Genomic DNA, 19,161 nt, shown 5'->3' with positions numbered 1-19,161 from the left:
TAGAAACAAAAAAAATATTAGAAATCAATCACATATGCAAAATAAGAAAATATTCTTACGTAGCTGCTGCTTCTACAATGGCTATCATTTGCTGCGCTGTTGCTACGAACGCATTCTGTATTCAAACAACAATCATATGACTTACAATTAAACCGTTAAATATACGAGGGAATATTGAAAATTATTAGAAATATCAATTCAATTCAGTTCAGTTCAATTCAATTCAATTCAATTCAATTCAATTCAATTCAATTCAATTCAATTCAATTCAATTCAATTCAATTCAATTCAATTCAATTCAATTCAATTCAATTTAATTTAATTTAATTTAATTTAATTTAATTTAATTTAATTTAATTTAATTTAATTTAATTTAATTTAATTTAATTTAATTTAATTTAATTTAATTTAATTTAATTTAATTTAATTTAATTTAATTTAATTTAATTTAATTTAATTTAATTTAATTTAATTTAATTTAATTTAATTTAATTTAATTTAATTTAATTTAATTTAATTTAATTTAATTTAATTTAATTTAATTTAATTTAATTTAATTTAATTTAATTTAATTTAATTTAATTTAATTTAATTTAATTTAATTTAATTTAATTTAATTTAATTTAATTTAATTTAATTTAATTTAATTTAATTTAATTTAATTTAATTTAATTTAATTTAATTTAATTTAATTTAATTTAATTTAATTTAATTTAATTTAATTTAATTTAATTTAATTTAATTTAATTTAATTTAATTTAATTTAATTTAATTTAATTTAATTTAATTTAATTTAATTTAATTTAATTTAATTTAATTTAATTTAATTTAATTTAATTTAATTTAATTTAATTTAATTTAATTTAATTTAATTTAATTTAATTTAATTTAATTTAATTTAATTTAATTTAATTTAATTTAATTTAATTTAATTTAATTTAATTTAATTTAATTTAATTTAATTTAATTTAATTTAATTTAATTTAATTTAATTTAATTTAATTTAATTTAATTTAATTTAATTTAATTTAATTTAATTTAATTTAATTTAATTTAATTTAATTTAATTTAATTTAATTTAATTTAATTTAATTTAATTTAATTTAATTTAATTTAATTTAATTTAATTTAATTTAATTTAATTTAATTTAATTTAATTTAATTTAATTTAATTTAATTTAATTTAATTTAATTTAATTTAATTTAATTTAATTTAATTTAATTTAATTTAATTTAATTTAATTTAATTTAATTTAATTTAATTTAATTTAATTTAATTTAATTTAATTTAATTTAATTTAATTTAATTTAATTTAATTTAATTTAATTTAATTTAATTTAATTTAATTTAATTTAATTTAATTTAATTTAATTTAATTTAATTTAATTTAATTTAATTTAATTTAATTTAATTTAATTTAATTTAATTTAATTTAATTTAATTTAATTTAATTTAATTTAATTTAATTTAATTTAATTTAATTTAATTTAATTTAATTTAATTTAATTTAATTTAATTTAATTTAATTTAATTTAATTTAATTTAATTTAATTTAATTTAATTTAATTTAATTTAATTTAATTTAATTTAATTTAGTTTAATTTAATTTAATTTAATTTAATTTAATTTAATTTAATTTAATTTAATTTAATTTAATTTAATTTAATTTAATTTAATTTAATTTAATATAATTTAATTTAATTTAATTTAATTTAATTCAATTCAATTCAATTCAGTTCAATTCAATTCAATTCAATTCAATTCAATATAATTTAATTTAATTTAATTTAATTTAATTTAATTTAATTTAATTTAATTTAATTTAATTTAATTTAATTTAATTTAATTTAATTTAATTTAATTTATATATGTATATCATGGTAATTTTATTTTATGTTGTATTTTTATTATTATTTCTTTATTTTCGTTATTAGTTAAATGACAAATACTTTACTGTGCTATAATCTCTTTATGTTTAACCTTCAAACCTTATCCTAATGACCTATTTGTCGACCAATTTATCGCCCGACCCTCTATTTCCAATGAATTCATTTGACTATGTTTTAATGCGAAAAATAGCGATTGTTTTGGCTCGGCTTTTATAGCCGGTAACAGAGAGAGAGAGAGAGACACAAATCCACACACAAAACCTCCATGCAACAACACAACACCACTTGGTGATTATGACAATGGTGTCTGGGGTGAGGGCATTTGGTTAGAGGTGATAATAATGATGGTGATGTTGTAGTGTTGTTGTCGTTTGGTTAGATTATCCGTTGGGACATGGGCTAGTAGCAGAGGTGGTTGGGGGCCGCATACACAGTTTGGTTCGATGGTTTGTCTCGGTTATTGCATCGAAATTATTTAGTTTTCTTCATGAGAGCTTACAACTACTCGATATTAGTTCGTAGAATATGATTAAACAGTAAAGATGTCGTGAGAAATTGTTACCAAAAATTTTCTTAGTAAAATTTTGGATGGGTCGGAGAAGAGAAGTGACAAAAACGAAGAGAGTAATCAACAACAACAACCACACTTAAACGAACGAAACCTCCTATTTTGAAAACAACAATGTCAAATTTATTATTTTGATCATTCCATTATACCTTTAAATTGTTTTTATTTTGACAAAAAAAAAAAAGATATGATTTATTTGTTCTTCAGTGCAGTAAATAATTATGGTGAGTGATTTTGTTTCTTGTTTACATGATACTATTAAAGAGGTCATTAATGGCCCATTACCATACCAATTTACAAAAGACAAATAGTGCTTGGAGAATATGTGGCATTCAAATTATTTAATTAAAATTTCGGATAATTTTTAATATGATTTTATAAGGAGAGAATTCTAGAAATGTTACAATTCATTAAGGTATTGACGTAATTTCTCATTCACATAAGCATGACAACAATCAATAGCAATTGCCAAATATGAAAATAATACCGGAAAATTCTAAACTATTCACTATTTTTGCAAAATCCAAAACGAAACACCTCATTTAACCTTCATACATTCAATTCCACTCAAGTGTGTCAAAAGTGTTGATAGAAAATATTCTTATTTCGACGCAAATCTGATGACGAGCAATGGATAGCTTTCTGTCGATATTCGTCACATATGAATGAGCACGTTTGAAAATCTAAGCAATTCATGGTAATATATGTATGGTCATACCTAAGTGAGAAATCGAAAAATTTACGTTTTTCCATGGTTCCCTGGAAAATGAGAGTTGTTAGGCTGACCTTGACATTGAAATTTTCAAGTGAAACATCATACCTATCATGAGGTCATTGACTGTTGCTTAATGCTGTTTGTTTGTATACAATTTGGTAATATTTTTTTTTAGAGATACAAATTTCAATAATTATTTCTTTGGGTGATGTAGCAATATTCGTTTCCTATAAATTACTTCATATTATAGAATTACTGTAACGGTATAAAATGTTATTGTGAATGTTTGAAATTTGGCATATCATGGTTACCATATCACCATAAACGCCATAACCACTTGTATTATGAACTTTGTCATTGTACAACTGAGCCGCCAGATGTCAGTAATGGATTTTTGTGAATATCGTTTTTAATGTATCGCTATGAAAATAAAATAAGTAAAGTAGTTAAAGTAAATAATTATAATTAGATAAATAATTCTGTGATTGATACATCAGTTTCTCAGAAATTGTGTTTATATTGAGACGCTATTATTTTTCACAATTACGCAAATTGTCAAACACCAACGAATCAATCTTGAATAATATATTTTTAGATGTGCTAATGAAATGTGACATTCGTTGAAAATGATTTGGTAGTCTTTATTTGCCTAATGATATGACACCTCTGCTTATGTGACAATGACCTAAAATCAGAGAACATAGTGGTGCGCGCATTATTGTAAAACCTACTAGTGTACAAAATTCAGAATCTAATTTAATTGTTTAATATCGATATAACTAATTCTTTTATCAAAACAAAAATCACTCACAAAATTTAATTAAATCAATTGAATTTTTAATTGATTCAATTATTTTTTTTAGTGACTGTCGATGAATGGTATTGACGATTCCATGATTGAAGAAATTCCAAATACCCACTTTTAGTTCATAAAATTTTTGAGGCTACTTAAAAAAAAAGAAAATTTCATGGGGCACCAGAAAACTTCGAAAAAATAATAAAATATTTTCTTTTTGCAATAAAAATAAGTTAAAATGTGCATTAGTTTAACTAAGGAAATTTTTCCGGTGTGGGACGGATCAAATTGGCGCATAGATCTAGATATTACATAAACCGTGAGAGCGAGACTTTATCATATAACAGGTTGGCTGATAAGTCCCCGGTCTAACAAAGAAAAACACATTTTTTTTTGTCAAAATTCGTTTTTATATTCAACATAGTTCCCGATACAATGATTATAACGACCTTCCCATTTTTTGATACCATTTTAGTAGTACTCCTTCGGTTTTGCCTCAAAATAGGCCTCAGTTTCGGCGATCACCTCTTCATTGCAGCCAAATTTTTTCCCTGCGAGCATCCTTTTGAGGTCTGAGTACAAGAAAAAGTCGCTGGGGGCCAGATCTGGAGAATACGGTGGGTGGGGAAGCAATTCGAAGCCCAATTCATGAATTTTTGCCATCGTTCTCAATGACTTGTGGCACGGTGCGTTGTCTTGGTGGAACAACACTTTTTTCTTCTTCATATGGGGCCGTTTTGCCGCGATTTCGACCTTCAAACGCTCCAATAACGCCATATAATAGTCACTGTTGATGGTTTTTCCCTTCTCAAGATAATCGATAAAAATTATTCCCAAAAAACAGAGGCCATTACTTTGGCAGCGGACTTTTGAGTCTTTCCACGCTTCGGAGACGGTTCACCGGTCCACTCCTGTCCACTCAGCCGACTGTCGATTGGACTCAGGAGTGCAGTGATGGAGCCATGTTTCATCCATTGTCACATATCGACGGAAAAACTCGGGTGTATTACGAGTTAACAGCTGCAAATACCGCTCAGAATCATCAACACGTTGTGGTTTTTGGTCAAATGTGAGCTCGCGCGGCACCCATTTTGCACAGAGCTTCCGCATATCCAAATATTGATGAATGATATGACCAACACGTTCCTTTGATATCTTTAAGGCCTATGCTATCTTGATCAACTTCATTTTACGGTCATTCAAAATTATTTTTGTGGATTTTTTTGATGTTTTCGTCGGTAACCACCTCTTTCGGGCGTGCACTGCGTTCACCGTCCTCCGTGCTCATTTCACCACGCTTGAATTTTGCATACCAATCAATTATTGTTGATTTCCCTGGGGCAGAGTCTGGAAACTCATTATCAAGCCAAGTTTTTGCTCCCCCGTATTTTTTTCCCTTCAGAAAACAGTATTTTATCAAAACACGAAATTCCTTTTTTCCATTTTTTTTCACAATAACAAAAGTTGCTTCACAAAAGACGCTCTATCTCACAAACTAATTGACTTACAGACGTCAAATTTTGACACGAATCAATTGAAGATTGGTACTATATGTCATGTATGTAAACATAATTAGTTATAAGTATGTATGTATATAAGTTCCGCTATTTCTCTCTCAATATCTAAATTTAAATATGTATGATAATGGATTAATAAATCAGTTAGAAACAGACAGCAGACGCGTGCGTTTCAATTATTGTGTATTATATGTAACAAATTGGCGACGAGTTAAAAATTAAAAAAAAAATAATAATAATAATAAAAGACAATTTATTTTATTGTTTCTAACTATTCGATTGTAAACTTTTTCGTGGTGAATAAAATGGAATATAAAAATATCATTGGAGCTCTCGAGTGCTATACAGTGGGCGATGATTTTTCCCTATACGTAAATCGTTTGGAACACGTGTTCTTATTAAATAATATCACAGAATGTAAAGCGAAAATATCATTTTTAATAAGTCTCGGTGGTGCAGAATTGTACAAGATATTACATTCAATAATTGCACCACGAACGGAGAATGACTTTACATATTTACAAATAATACATTTATTAAAAGAACATTTCACACCAAAACGTAATATAATTGCTGAGTGCTTCAAATTTAATAAAAGAGATCAGAAACAAAACGAACCAATAGCTGAATACATAATTGAATTAAAAACTCTAGCTCAAACGTGTGATTTTAGAGAGTTTTTAGACAGAGCTCTATTAATTCGTTTCGTTTGTGGATTACATTCGGAAACCATTCAAAACCGTCTACTTAGTGAGAGTAATTTGGATTCGTTTAGAAAGGCAACCGATATTGCATTGGCAATGGAAATGACAAGCGAAAATGTGAAGTCAATGCGCGGAGCAGAGTGTTTTGCTGTTTCGTCTTACAATGATGAACACAGAGGGAGGCGAAGAACAATGATGCAAGGAAGAGGCGCAAGCAAGAAGAAAGAAATAGCGCTTGGAGAGTCCCAAAATAGTAATCGTAAATTTGTTATTTGTTTTCATTGTAAAAAGAGAGGTCATTATATGAGAGAATGTTGGCATTTAAATAACAATATTGCAGAGAGTAGTTCTAAGAGAAATAAAAACAATTATGTAAAAACAATTGATAAAGCCGAAAGTGGAGAGAGTGACGAAGATGAGTGCTACTATATAAACAATATTGGTTCGTATAAGAGTTTAGTTATTAAGCTGTATGTAGAAAATAAAGAAATAGAGTTTGAGTGTGATACAGGGGCTTGTGAAACGATATGTCATAAAGAGTTATTTAATAAATATTTTCCCAACAAAAAGTTATTATTAAGTGAAAAGATTTTTAAAACTGTGAATGGAAATAAAATAGAGGTGATAGGAAAAACAAAAGTCAGGGTACACACGAACAAGAAAAATATTGATTTGGAATTATATGTGATTGATTCCCCAAAGGTGTTTAGGCCGTTATTGGGCCGTACATGGCTGGATGTTCTGTACATAAATTGGAGATCATATTTTCAAAGTAAACAATTTGGTCACGTAAACCTTATTTCAAAAAGTAAGAATTTAGAATGTCTGGAGAAGTATGCTACGGTTTTTACAAAAGACAACAAATCTACAGTTAAACACTTTGTAGCCGAAATTGAATTGATTGAAGAGGCATATCCAATATTTACAAAGAGTTATACGGTTCCATATGGGTTGAGGAGTAAGGTGGAAGATGAACTGGATCGATTATGTGCCGATGGAGTTTTAGTTCCTGTGAAAACCAGTCGTTGGGCAAGTCCAATGGTCATAGTTACAAAGGCTAATGGGGAACTACGTCTGTGCATGAATGCCAAACGTACTGTAAATAGATTTGTTAAAATGGACCATACGGTCATACCTAGAATTGATGATATTTTAGCTGGAATATCTGGATGGAATATTTTCTGTAAATTAGATTTGACGGGTGCATATTTACAAATTCCTGTTTCACAGAGATCACAGGAAATTCTTACTATAAATACGCATCGTGGTCTTTTCCAATTTACACGATTAGTTTATGGGCTGAAAACAGCCCCTCAGATATTTACGGCAGTCATAGGCGAGATCTTAAAAGATGTTAGAAATAAACATATATATTACGATGACATTCTTATTGGTGGTGCAAATAGAGTAGAGTGTGAAAAGACACTTACAGAAGTGCTAGATAAATTGTTGGATTTTAACGTCAAAGTAAATTTGGAAAAGTGTACATTTTTTGAGGATAATATAGAATATTTGGGGTATCGAATTGATAGTGGGGGTATAAAACCAAGCGCAACAAAACTTAGGGCTGTGGAGAGCTGTCCCAAGCCACAGGATATAGGACAATTAAAGTCCTTTTTGGGAATGGTTAATTATTATAATAATTGTATACCACAACTATCGTCGGAATTGAAGTATTTATATGATTTGACGAAACGAAATACGGAGTTTAGATGGGGGCAGAGGCAGGATGCAGCGTTTGAAAGAGCAAAAGAGCTGGAGTTGAATATTGAGGTACTTACGCCATACAATCCCGAGTTGGCCATTGTAATATCCGCAGATGCTAGCCCGTATGGTGTAGGTGGTGTGATGTCACATCTCGTAAATGGGAAGGAGCGACCTGTAATGTTTGCGTCGTCAACGTTAAGTGCGGCAGAGCAAAATTATTCACAATTGCATCGTGAGGCATTGGCAATTGTTTTTGCTGTACAACGTTTCCATAAGTATGTATATGGCCATAAATTTACGATAGTTAGTGATCATCAGCCATTAAGGGAGATTTTTAGTCCAAGAAAGGATATCTCCATTGTAGCCGCCAATAGGTTACAGAGATGGGCGATTATTCTTTCTATGTATGACTATGAAATCGTCTATAGAAAGGGAAAGGATATGGTGCATGTAGACGCTCTTTCAAGGCTACCATTACCTGAGCCCACCGGTATTGAAGAATGTGTTATTAATTTTTGTATAGATGATAACGAAACCCCTGTTGATATAGATAAAGTTCGTGCAGCGACGAACGTGGACAGAATTCTTCGCAGCGTCAGAGTGTATACTTTGGAAGGATGGCCAAAGGGGGATATAGCGGGAAAGGTAAGGGAATATTTCCTCAAAAGAAACTCTATTGCGACCGAAGATGGATGTTTGTTTTATGGCAGTAGAATTATTATTCCATTGAACCTTCGTAAAAATTTATTAGGGGAATTACATGGCTCATCGCATATCGGCATAGTTAGAATGAAGGCCAGAGCTCGATCTCTATTGTGGTGGCCGAATATTGATAGAGATATTACGAATTATGTGGAGGGATGCGGATGCTGTCAGAGAGTACAGAACAGGGACCGAGCCGAATTGTATGCATGGCCAGAGGCGACCTTTCCAATGGAGCGTATTCACATGGATTATTGCCAATTTCAAGATAAAGATATTTTAGTAATTTTTGACAGCTATACGAAATGGATGGAAGCAATTCCTGTTAAGTCAAAAACAGCCAAGATGGTGTGTGAGATCTTACGTAAATTTTTCGCTGTTTTTGGCTTGCCAACAGAAATTGTTTCCGATAACGGTCCGCCTTTTGGATCATACGAATTTCAGGAATTTTGCCGGAAAAATCTAATTAAATGCACAAAGACACCACCTTATCATCCTCAGTCCAATGGAAGCGCAGAGCGGGCTGTCCAGACATTAAAGACAGCCTTGAAGAAAATGGTATTAGACCCAAGAATGAGAGAAAAATCATTTAATTTTGTACTGGATAATTTTCTTTTTGGGTACAGAACAGCACCTTGTATGAGTATTGGGAAGTCACCATCACAATTAATGTTTAGTTACAAACCAAAATCTTTAATTGATAATGTAAGGCATAACTCTAAACATAATTTGCATGAGTCGAGAAATGTAAAGAAAGTGGAAACAAATATAAAAACTATGAAGGAAAAAAGTTCAAGGGAGAAAATACCTAGAGACAGAAAAGTATTTAAAATAGGTGAAACAGTTTTATACAGGAACGTATTTGATAATTATTGTAAATGGATTACGTGCATAATTGTACAGATATTAAGTGGTATTAGGTATATAGTAAATATAAATGGAAGGAATAGACATGTGCATGTTGATCAATTAAAAAAATGTAAATCACAACAACATCATCAAATTCAATACAGCCCATTTAGATATTATAGAGTAAAGAAGGGCACGGCAAAGAGAATAAGGTCAGATAGTGAGTATGAAGACGACAAGGACGCAAAAAGAAATAAAATAGAGAAAGAGCAGCAAACTAGACAGATGGTGACACGGAGTCAAAAGAGAAACTTAGAAGCTCAGAACGTAAAAATGGATATTGACTAAAATATGTTTAAGGTATAGGAAAATAGAGTTAAAAAAAAAAAAACTAAAAGAATATACGTATGTTAGTTTTTATGTAAAGAAGGGAGGAGTGTCATGTATGTAAACATAATTAGTTATAAGTATGTATGTATATAAGTTCCGCTATTTCTCTCTCAATATCTAAATTTAAATATGTATGATAATGGATTAATAAATCAGTTAGAAACAGACAGCAGACGCGTGCGTTTCAATTATTGTGTATTATATGTAACACTATATAAAAATAATAATAAAAAATTAATAGTAGCGACGCCATCTATGTGTCAGATCGGGAACTTATCAGCCAACCTGTTATGGGATCATATCTTAAATATATATATGAGATCATATCTTAAAATCTCACAAAAAGTAGGTCACCACACAGAAAAACGCCCATCGTTAGGCTGATGCTAAATTTAATTTATTTTTATTGTAAAAAATTTGTTTGACTTTGGTTTAATTTTATTATTTTTTTCGAGAAAAATTTTCCTATACTTCAAAATTTTTATGAACTAAAAATTGGTAAAAAATCCAATGACCATACAAATAATTTCAATAAAATCTAAAGTTGAAGAATATTTTGGTGCAATTCTCATAATTAGTAGGAGCTACTGCACTAATTTTATGAGAATATGTAATTTCGTACATTTTCCTTTTTTTAACAACGCATTGTGGAAACCTCAAAAAAGGTTAGTTCAATCTATAAACTAAACTCCATATTCAAGAAGAATTTCCTAGAGTCTATTTTATATGTTCACCTTGAAATTTACTAAGGAAATTAATATTAAAAGTGGATAGTACATAATAGTCAGCCCATTCGATCGATCTGTCGTCGTTACTTGTCAATGTTAGATTTGCACCCACAGCACTCGTATAGTTAAAGAATATTTCATATCACCAAATTGATTTACAACCTATTTTAAATTCAATAACCTTATTGGGTCAACTCTGACGTATGAGTTACATAGAATGCTGGGGAAATACGTATACGTTACCAAGGATCGCATATTCATTGCAATGGCTAAGAACACATATCACACATACCGATGCAAAACTGCACGAACGTTCTCATTCATCTTGTTTCAAAAACGATCACAAATCGTTCATTAAATTTTGAGGGCATATTTAATTGGGTCACAATTGCTAGGGGTGTATACAGGGAATTACACATTCCCATTATACAAAGATGAAAAATGAAATATTTTATCAATGAAACGAAAGGAAAAATTAAAAACACACACACACACACAATCCAATCAAAAACGATTTGTATGTATACATACATATAACTAAATAAATATGTGCGTGTAAAAATTCAATTATTTTAAATAATTTTGCTTGACACAAATGTCTAAGTTGTTCTAAAAGCGAATGTGAAATCGGCGTCTGCACTGCCGGCTATAGTCACAACAAAAACTACAATAGAATTATTTTTGAAAAATGTGTTGAACATAAGAGACCACCGAATACCATTAAGAAATCTTTTCTGTTTGTCATATTTATCTTTGGTTATCATTCTATCATAGTCGAATGTACGGTGAATTTTGGTAAATTGCCTACAAAACCCCTAGATTTGTGTATGAATATGAAAAAAAAAGAAATAATAGTAACATAGATAAATAAGTCAAAGGAAATTGGCACAGTGGTGATAAAATAAAAAAGGAAACATAAATTTTTCCTTTTCTTTCTATAAATAAATATGAACCGATATAAATAAATTTTCGCAAGGTAATTAGAGGACCAATTTAAACCGTATCTGATGAAATTTGCTCCTCCAAGAAGCTCCAGAAGTCAAATCTGGGGATCGGTTTATATGGGGGCTATATATAATTATGTACTGATGTGGACCCAGTTTTGTACGCTTGGTAGAAAATATCACGTACGAAATTTTAACCGGAGCCTCCGAAAATCAAATCTGGTGATCAGTTTATAACGCGGCTACATATAATTATGATCCAATATGGACCAATTTTTCCGTGGCTGTTAAAGGGCATATACTAACATCACGTACCAAATTTCTGCCGGATTAGTTGAAATTTGGTCCTCCAAAGAGCACCGGAACTTAAACAGAGGATCTGTTTATATGGGGGCTATATATAATTATATGGAACAATTTTTGGATGGTTGCTAGAGGGCATATGTTAACATCACTTACTTAATTTCAAGCGTATTGGATGAAACTTTCTCTTCCAAGAGCCTCCGAAAATGAAATCTTGTTGTCGATTTATATGAGGGTTCTACCTAAAAGTGGTCCGATATGGCACGTTTACATTACGATTCTACTGTTTCTTCCAAGTTTCATGTCGATAACCTTTTTCGTTCAGAATACTGAAAAAACAGTGAAACACCAGGAAGAAAACATTTAGCTAATTTTAGAAAATTTTTAATATTTTTAGAAAATTTCAAATAAACAGTATTACAAACGCTGACATCACACCGATATCACAGAAATAAGTAAATATTTTTCGACAAATTCAAAAAATTTATTATTATTAATTTTTTTCATCTGTTAAAGAAAATTTTGTAGTTTTAAAGAAAAATTTGGAGTTTTAAAGAAAAATTTGGAGTTCAAAATTGTAAGAATGTCTTTGGTGACATACGAAGTTCATCATGGACGAATTTATAGTAAAATTTACAAATTTAAATAAATAATGAACTATTTTGTGAGAAGTACGAATTTAGTAAAACTTTTTACTTCATTTGTGTGTTTTTTAGTTCACTTAACTATATATAATAATTATAATAATTCCATGAACTAAAATAAAGTTAAATTGGCTTTACTGAAAGAGAGTTCACTTTTTTTCGAGTGAAGTTAACATATTTTCAAGAGACAAACGGACATCGCTAAATCGACTTTATGGAATGTTGTAACAAAGATTTACAAAGTTAGTATACCACCCCTCCTGCATCCTATTGGTAGTGAGTATAGAAAGAAAAATGACAAACTCTCAAAATGAGCTTTTTTATCTTCAATTTAAAGATATAATCATTTAATTTAAAGATAATTGGTAAATTGGTCGAGTATTCTTCTTTATGCTGATGATCTCAAGCTATTTTTGCGCATATCTTCGGTTAGAGATTTGTTTCGTCTTCAAGAGGATTTGAGAAATATAGCTGATTGGTGTAATATGAATCTACTTGAAATTAACATTCAGAAATGTAATGTTATTTCTTACTATAAGTGCAGGAATCCCATTTTTTATAACTATACGTTAAATGGATTTGTTTTGAGTAGGGTTGAGGAGATAAAGGATCTTGGTGTAATTCATGATTCTAAATTCACTTTTACCCGCCATATTGATTATATTGTCCCAAGGGCATATTCATTGCTTGCTTTCATCAAGAGAAATTGTAGAGATTTCAAGGATCCTTATTCAGTTAAGTTAGTATTTACTGCTTTAGTTAGGTCTAAATTGGAATATGGTGCTTTTGTTTGGAGTCCTTATTATGGAATACATTCCCAAAGACTCGAAAGGATTCAGAGGAAATTTATAAATTTTGCACTATACCCTCTTAATTTTTCTGTACCGCATCCTACTTATGAAGCAAAATGTCGTTTAATTCATATGAAAACTTTGGCTAATAGGCGTTGTTATTTGTCTTTAATATTCATTTATAAACTTATTTCTGGTGACATAGATTGCCCGTGTTTACTTGAAAATATTCGCTTCAGGGTTCCTCTAAGAACATTGCGTAGTAGTGAATTGTTTCATATACCCCATCATAGGACTAATTATGGTTCCAATGAACCAATGAGTCGTGCATTGGCTGAATTCAATAATATCTCCAATGAGGATATTGATATATTTGATAAATTTTCTAAATTTGTTAATATTCTAGATTTGATATATTTTTAGTTTTAAGTAGTCTGTAAGGAATGTTGTATTTCCATAGACTTGAATAAATAAATAAATAAATAAATAATTTAAAGATTATTTCTCTAATTTAAAAATGTTTTTATACACATTATGGAAAATTAGACTTCCTTCAAAGGCACAAGCCTTTAATGGAGGAACGCAAATTGTTAAAGATGGATGTCCTAACAATTCTTTCTTAAAAAAAAAAAAACTTGTTCTTAATGTGTACATTTTGTATCCTAAACATTAGGTGGTACAATCTTAATATTAATAAAATTTAAATTAAAAATATGTTTTTGAATAAAATTGCAGATTCACCTTCGTCTAATGTACACCGAAAAAAAGTAAACTGTTTTATAGGAAGAATAAACTAACTCGTACGAAAATTGAACTAAATTTTACTCCACATTTTGAGATTTCCACAAAGCGTTGTTAAAACCAGGAAAATTTAATGCCACGTTGATCTTTTTAACTGCAGTTCTGGAAATTACACACTCTCATAGAAGAAGAAATTAATTAAAATTAAAGAAGAAAATCATTGGCGCCAAATCATGACCATTTTAACCATACAGTAGTTCATTCTTACTATTTTTGGGAATCGTGCGAAAATTTTCATTTGCTTTAGTTCATATTGAACTTATGTGTACGGTCATTGAATTCTATACTCACGTTTAGTTCTTAAAATGTTTGAGACTTACTTAAAAAAACGAAATTTTCATTGGGCTGTGGAAAATTTCGCAAAAAAAAAATAAAAAAAAATTTTTGCAATAAAAACAAGTTTATTATATTTCATGTTAGCCTGATACCGAAACAGGCAATTAACGTCCAAATGCATTATATCTAATTTTACAATTATTAATCGAGCTTTATGGACAGTTTAATTTAGCATTAGTTTAACTACGGAATTTTTTTTTCTGTGTACTTGGAGTAGGGAGGTTCGCTAAAGATATACGATATTCATTGACGCCCATGTATGTGTACATTTTCAAAACAAACAAACAATACAATAAACGGAAAACGTCAATAAAATTCTAACTGCGAGGCTAGTAAAAGGGATTATTCGTGGCACAGCAACTTAATAACAATGAGAGCAAGAGAAATGGGAATTATTAGCATCATAAGAATGAAAAAAATTGCCTGGTTGTTTAAATGATATTTGCTCTTGATACATGTGCGAACTTTTGTAGCCAACGGCTACTATAATGTTTTTGCTGTTAATTTATTCTCATTTAAAAGCTAGACCAAAGAAAATAGCCAAATCGATGGATAGAGCCAAGCAAGATGAAAACAAGAAGCAAACAAAAAAAAAAGATCAGTAAAAACACAAAAGCATATTTGGGGTCATACAAAATGAATTCATACGATTTAGTAGTTGATTTCTGCACCACGGTACGGGCGGTTTGTTCTCATCTGAAATTGGCGAAAAAGAAAAAAATATTTTGAAATAAAAATCAAAATAGGAAACTACCAAAAATCCATTTGGAAATAGCCCCTTAAACAAAGTTCGAAAATATTTTGTCAAAAAAAGGGCTGAACGATCAAATATTCTATTGACAACATAGCATTGAAATTAGTGAATTAAAATTATTGGTGACTCATAGAGCAACAAGGTGATCATAGTTCCAAGACAGGAGACCCTCAATAATATTAACTTGTAAATTGTATATGAAAAAATAAGAAAATTAAGTTTTCCTCTAAGATCTATGTCATATGAGTAGGCGGCATTTATCTTCAGTGTCATGAATTCAACCACCCACCCAGCAGTTAGCCACACTTGCTGTGCAATGTCTACTTTTTTCCCAAAATATTACTAAATTTACATGGAACATATTTGTGTCTCAGTATACTAGAATTCCACTCCATGTCCAATATCATTTATACATTAGAAAAATATAAAACGAATCTTCTGAAAATTGTGTACACCAAACTAAAAACAATTTCGTAATTGCCCCATGTTTTCTAAAGACTTTTTGGCTACGATTCAAAATTTTTATTTAGAGAGCATCGGTGAAAATAATTTCAAAAACACAACAACGCCATCAATCGACGCAAACATATTTTGAACATTCACATAGGTTTGGGTATTTGAAATTGTGTCTATTACTATTGCTGTTGCAAATATCAGACAACTTTATGGCAAAGTACAGTGGTTTATAGTGATATAGAGCACCATATCACGAAATAGAAAAAAATAAAAAATATATACATACATATATGGGAATATTTGAGGCTTTCTAGAAAAAGATTATCTTAAAGATAACTGATGTGATTAGAAATATATAAAGATAAAAAGACAAAGGTTTGAGAAAACCTTTAATCGAATAATGCCTCTTTAATCGAATAATGTGTAAAAGAGTGTTGTTTGCAAACCTCTTTCAAATGTTTGTGTTTATTGCCATTTTGTTAAGCTATTCTCTTACTGTGTGTTAAGTATTCGTATACTCAATTGACACGTGATGGTTGTCATTATCAGTCTGTATATGTGCGTGTGTGTGCTTGAACGATTTGATGATAGCATCATTGTCAATAACGGTAAAATGATAGTAACTACAAATTGTGTCAAACATTAAGCAGCTCTTCTACTTCTGGTTACATTAAATAGGATTGAGTATTAAAAACGCTACATATATGTAGAGAGAGAGAGCAAGAGAGGAATCATTTTATTTCTTCATTGCAGCCAATTTTTTTCCCTGCGAGCATCCTTTTGAGGTCTGAGAACAAGAAAAAGTCGCTGGGGACCAGATCTGGAGAATACGGTGGGTGGGGAAGCAATTCGAAGCCCAATTCATGAATTTTTGCCATCGTTCTCAACGACTTGTGGCACGGTGCGTTGTCTTGGTGGAACATATGGGGCCGTTTTGCCGCGATTTCGACCTTCAAACGCTCCAATAACGCCATATAATAGTCATTGATAATCCATAAAAATTATTCCATGCGCATCCCAAAAAACAGAGGTCATTACTTTACCAGCGGACTTTTGAGTCTTTCCACGTTTCAGAGACGGTTCACCGGTCGCTGTCCACTCAGCCGACTGTCGATTCGACTCAGGAGTGATGGAGCCATGTTGCATCCATTGTCACATATCGACGGAAAAACTCGGGTGTATTACGAGTTAACAGCTGCAAACACCGCTCAGAATCATCAACACGTTGTTGTTTTTGGTCAAATGTGAGCTCGCGCGGCACCCATTTTGCACAGAGTTTCCGCATATCCAAATATTGATGAATGATATGACCAACACGTTCCATTGATATCTTTAAGGCCTCTGCTATCTCGATTAACTTCATTTGACGGTCATTCAAAATCATTTTGTGGATTTTTTTGATGTTTTCGCTGGTAACCACCTCTTTCGGGCGTCCACTGCGTTCACCGTCCTCCGTGCTCATTTCACCACGCTTGAGTTTTGCATACCAATCAATTATTGTTGATTTCCCTGGAGCAGAGTCCGGAAACTCATTATCAAACCAAGTTTTTGCTTCCACCGTATTTTTCCCCTTCAGAAAACAGTATTTTATCAAAACACGAAATTACTTTTTTTTCCATTTTTTTCACAACAACAAAAGTTGCTTCACAAAAGACGCTCTATCTCACAAACTAATTGACTTACAGACGTCAAATTTTGACACGAATCATTTGAAGGTTGGTACTATATAAAAATAATAATAAAAATTTAATAGTATCGACGCCATCTATGTGTCAGACCGGAGACTTATCTGGCAACCTGTTACGAATAGAGTTAGCCATCGCTGAGAGTTACGTATACCTTATATAGATATATAAACCAATCTCTATATAGGAAAAAAAACTACACTTTAAATTATTCCCTTTAAATAATATTTATGTTTGGAAAATATTCATTTAAATAATAATTAATGTTTAATCAATTAAAATAATAATTCAATTAGTTTTTGTAATGACATTAATGATTAATCTTCTCATTTTCGAGCTCGATAAGCATTCAGAAGGTTGATACTATTTCGACAAAACTTTTTTTACTATTATAGCTCTTTATACACACAAAAAAAACATGAATTTGTACATAAATTTGTACATTTTTATAAATTTATGGACTTTTTCATAAAAAATGTGTACGTCTACATAATATATTGTTTTCGTAAATACTTGTTATGAAATTATGAATTTTTTAATAACATATAGGGACGGTTTCATAAAATTAATGAAACTTTAATTAATATATCAAAAATATTGGTTTTCTCTTAGCGTGAGAAAGCCACAACATAGAGTTACTCTCATGTGTATACAATACAAGCATATAATACGAGACAAAAAAAAAACGAAACATAACGTTTTGAAGGCAACACGTGTGTTTGAGTTTTTCAGTACAGGTTGAGTCTTCGTCGCTATTCCAAGATTATTTATTGCCGTAAAAAAATTAACGAAACAACAATATAAACTGGAAGCGTTGGTGCTTATGTTTAAAAATAATATAAAATATTATAATTATTAATTATAGAATTATGTTCTTTGCTGGCTGGACTTTAATGCCGGTTTTATTAAATGGGTTCATATATTTTGACCAATTATGCAGGCATTAAGAATCCGAAATCTAAATGACAAGTTATATTTAATGCATGAAGGTTTTATTATATATTATGTAAAAGTTCATATTTTTCAATGACAAAAATATGTATACTCCATTTATATTATTAAAAATTCCATTCATATTATGTATACATTCGTAGTCAATGAAAACCTCTATTTTTATTTTATGAATTGTTTTCATATAATTTATGAATTCCGTGTTTGGAAAATTTTTGTGAACACTAAATATTCATAAAATAAATGTATTATTTTTTTGTGTGTATGTACATTATACGTCCAACACACCATGTCAATTTTCAACATTATGTTCTCTCTCCGTACAAGCACTTTATTTTTTCCAAAAACTTTTTATTCATTCTTCATTCTTTTTTAATGTTTCTGAAAACAAATAGTAAAGAGCAAAAAATAACTTTCCCAACTGAAGGCATTATCGATGCTGGAAATACCATTATTCTGCAAACCCTTCATTGTACAGTGTTTTTTTTTTTCATATAGAAAATCGGACCGTAAGATTGCCATAAATGTACCCAACAAAAAAGCGTCGCCAAAAAAGTAGTGAAAATTTTCTTCTTGGATGCGGAAGTGGTGCAAAATTGGCGTAGAAGCGATGAATTTAACATGGGCTTTTCATAGGACGGATGTCCTCCATTTCAATAGCCGGCGAACTGAATTTGCACCACTTCTTAAGGTGTGATCCAAATTCAGTGTTTTGGATGAGAATTAAGAAATTTTGTGATATTTTGACAAATAAATAATTTTTTAAATTTTTTATGATTTTTAATGCATTATAACGCGTGTCTTGAATGTTTAAAATCAAATATTTTCCAAAAATTCGCAATTTTTCCAGAAGGTATTTAGCATTTTTTTCCGGCAAATTTTTAATAATTTGTGCCATTTTATTAATTCTTAATCTGTTTTTAACGCATT

At 30.0% G+C, this 19,161-nt stretch overlaps 1 protein-coding gene across 3 annotated transcripts in view; it reads left to right on the top strand.

Moving 5' to 3' along the window:
- The window catches only part of LOC142236529 (uncharacterized), a 66,523-nt gene that overhangs the window by 24,504 nt on the left and 22,858 nt on the right, over positions 1-19,161 (top strand). Inside the window, exon 1 of one of the 3 annotated variants that reach the window (XM_075307761.1) lies at positions 2,452-2,682. The exons of the other annotated variants lie outside the window; for them this stretch is intronic. Within the exon in view, the coding sequence (XP_075163876.1) occupies positions 2,646-2,682 (37 nt within the window). The 5' untranslated portion in view covers positions 2,452-2,645. Of the gene's footprint in view, positions 1-2,451; positions 2,683-19,161 lie in introns of those variants that run through there. 3 annotated transcript variants of the gene reach the window in all.

This window comes from Haematobia irritans, chromosome 4 (assembly GCF_050003625.1).
Source record: "Haematobia irritans isolate KBUSLIRL chromosome 4, ASM5000362v1, whole genome shotgun sequence".
In the NCBI taxonomy this organism is placed as follows: Eukaryota; Metazoa; Arthropoda; class Insecta; order Diptera; family Muscidae; genus Haematobia; species Haematobia irritans.
This window is presented reverse-complemented; position numbering and strand designations above follow the sequence as displayed.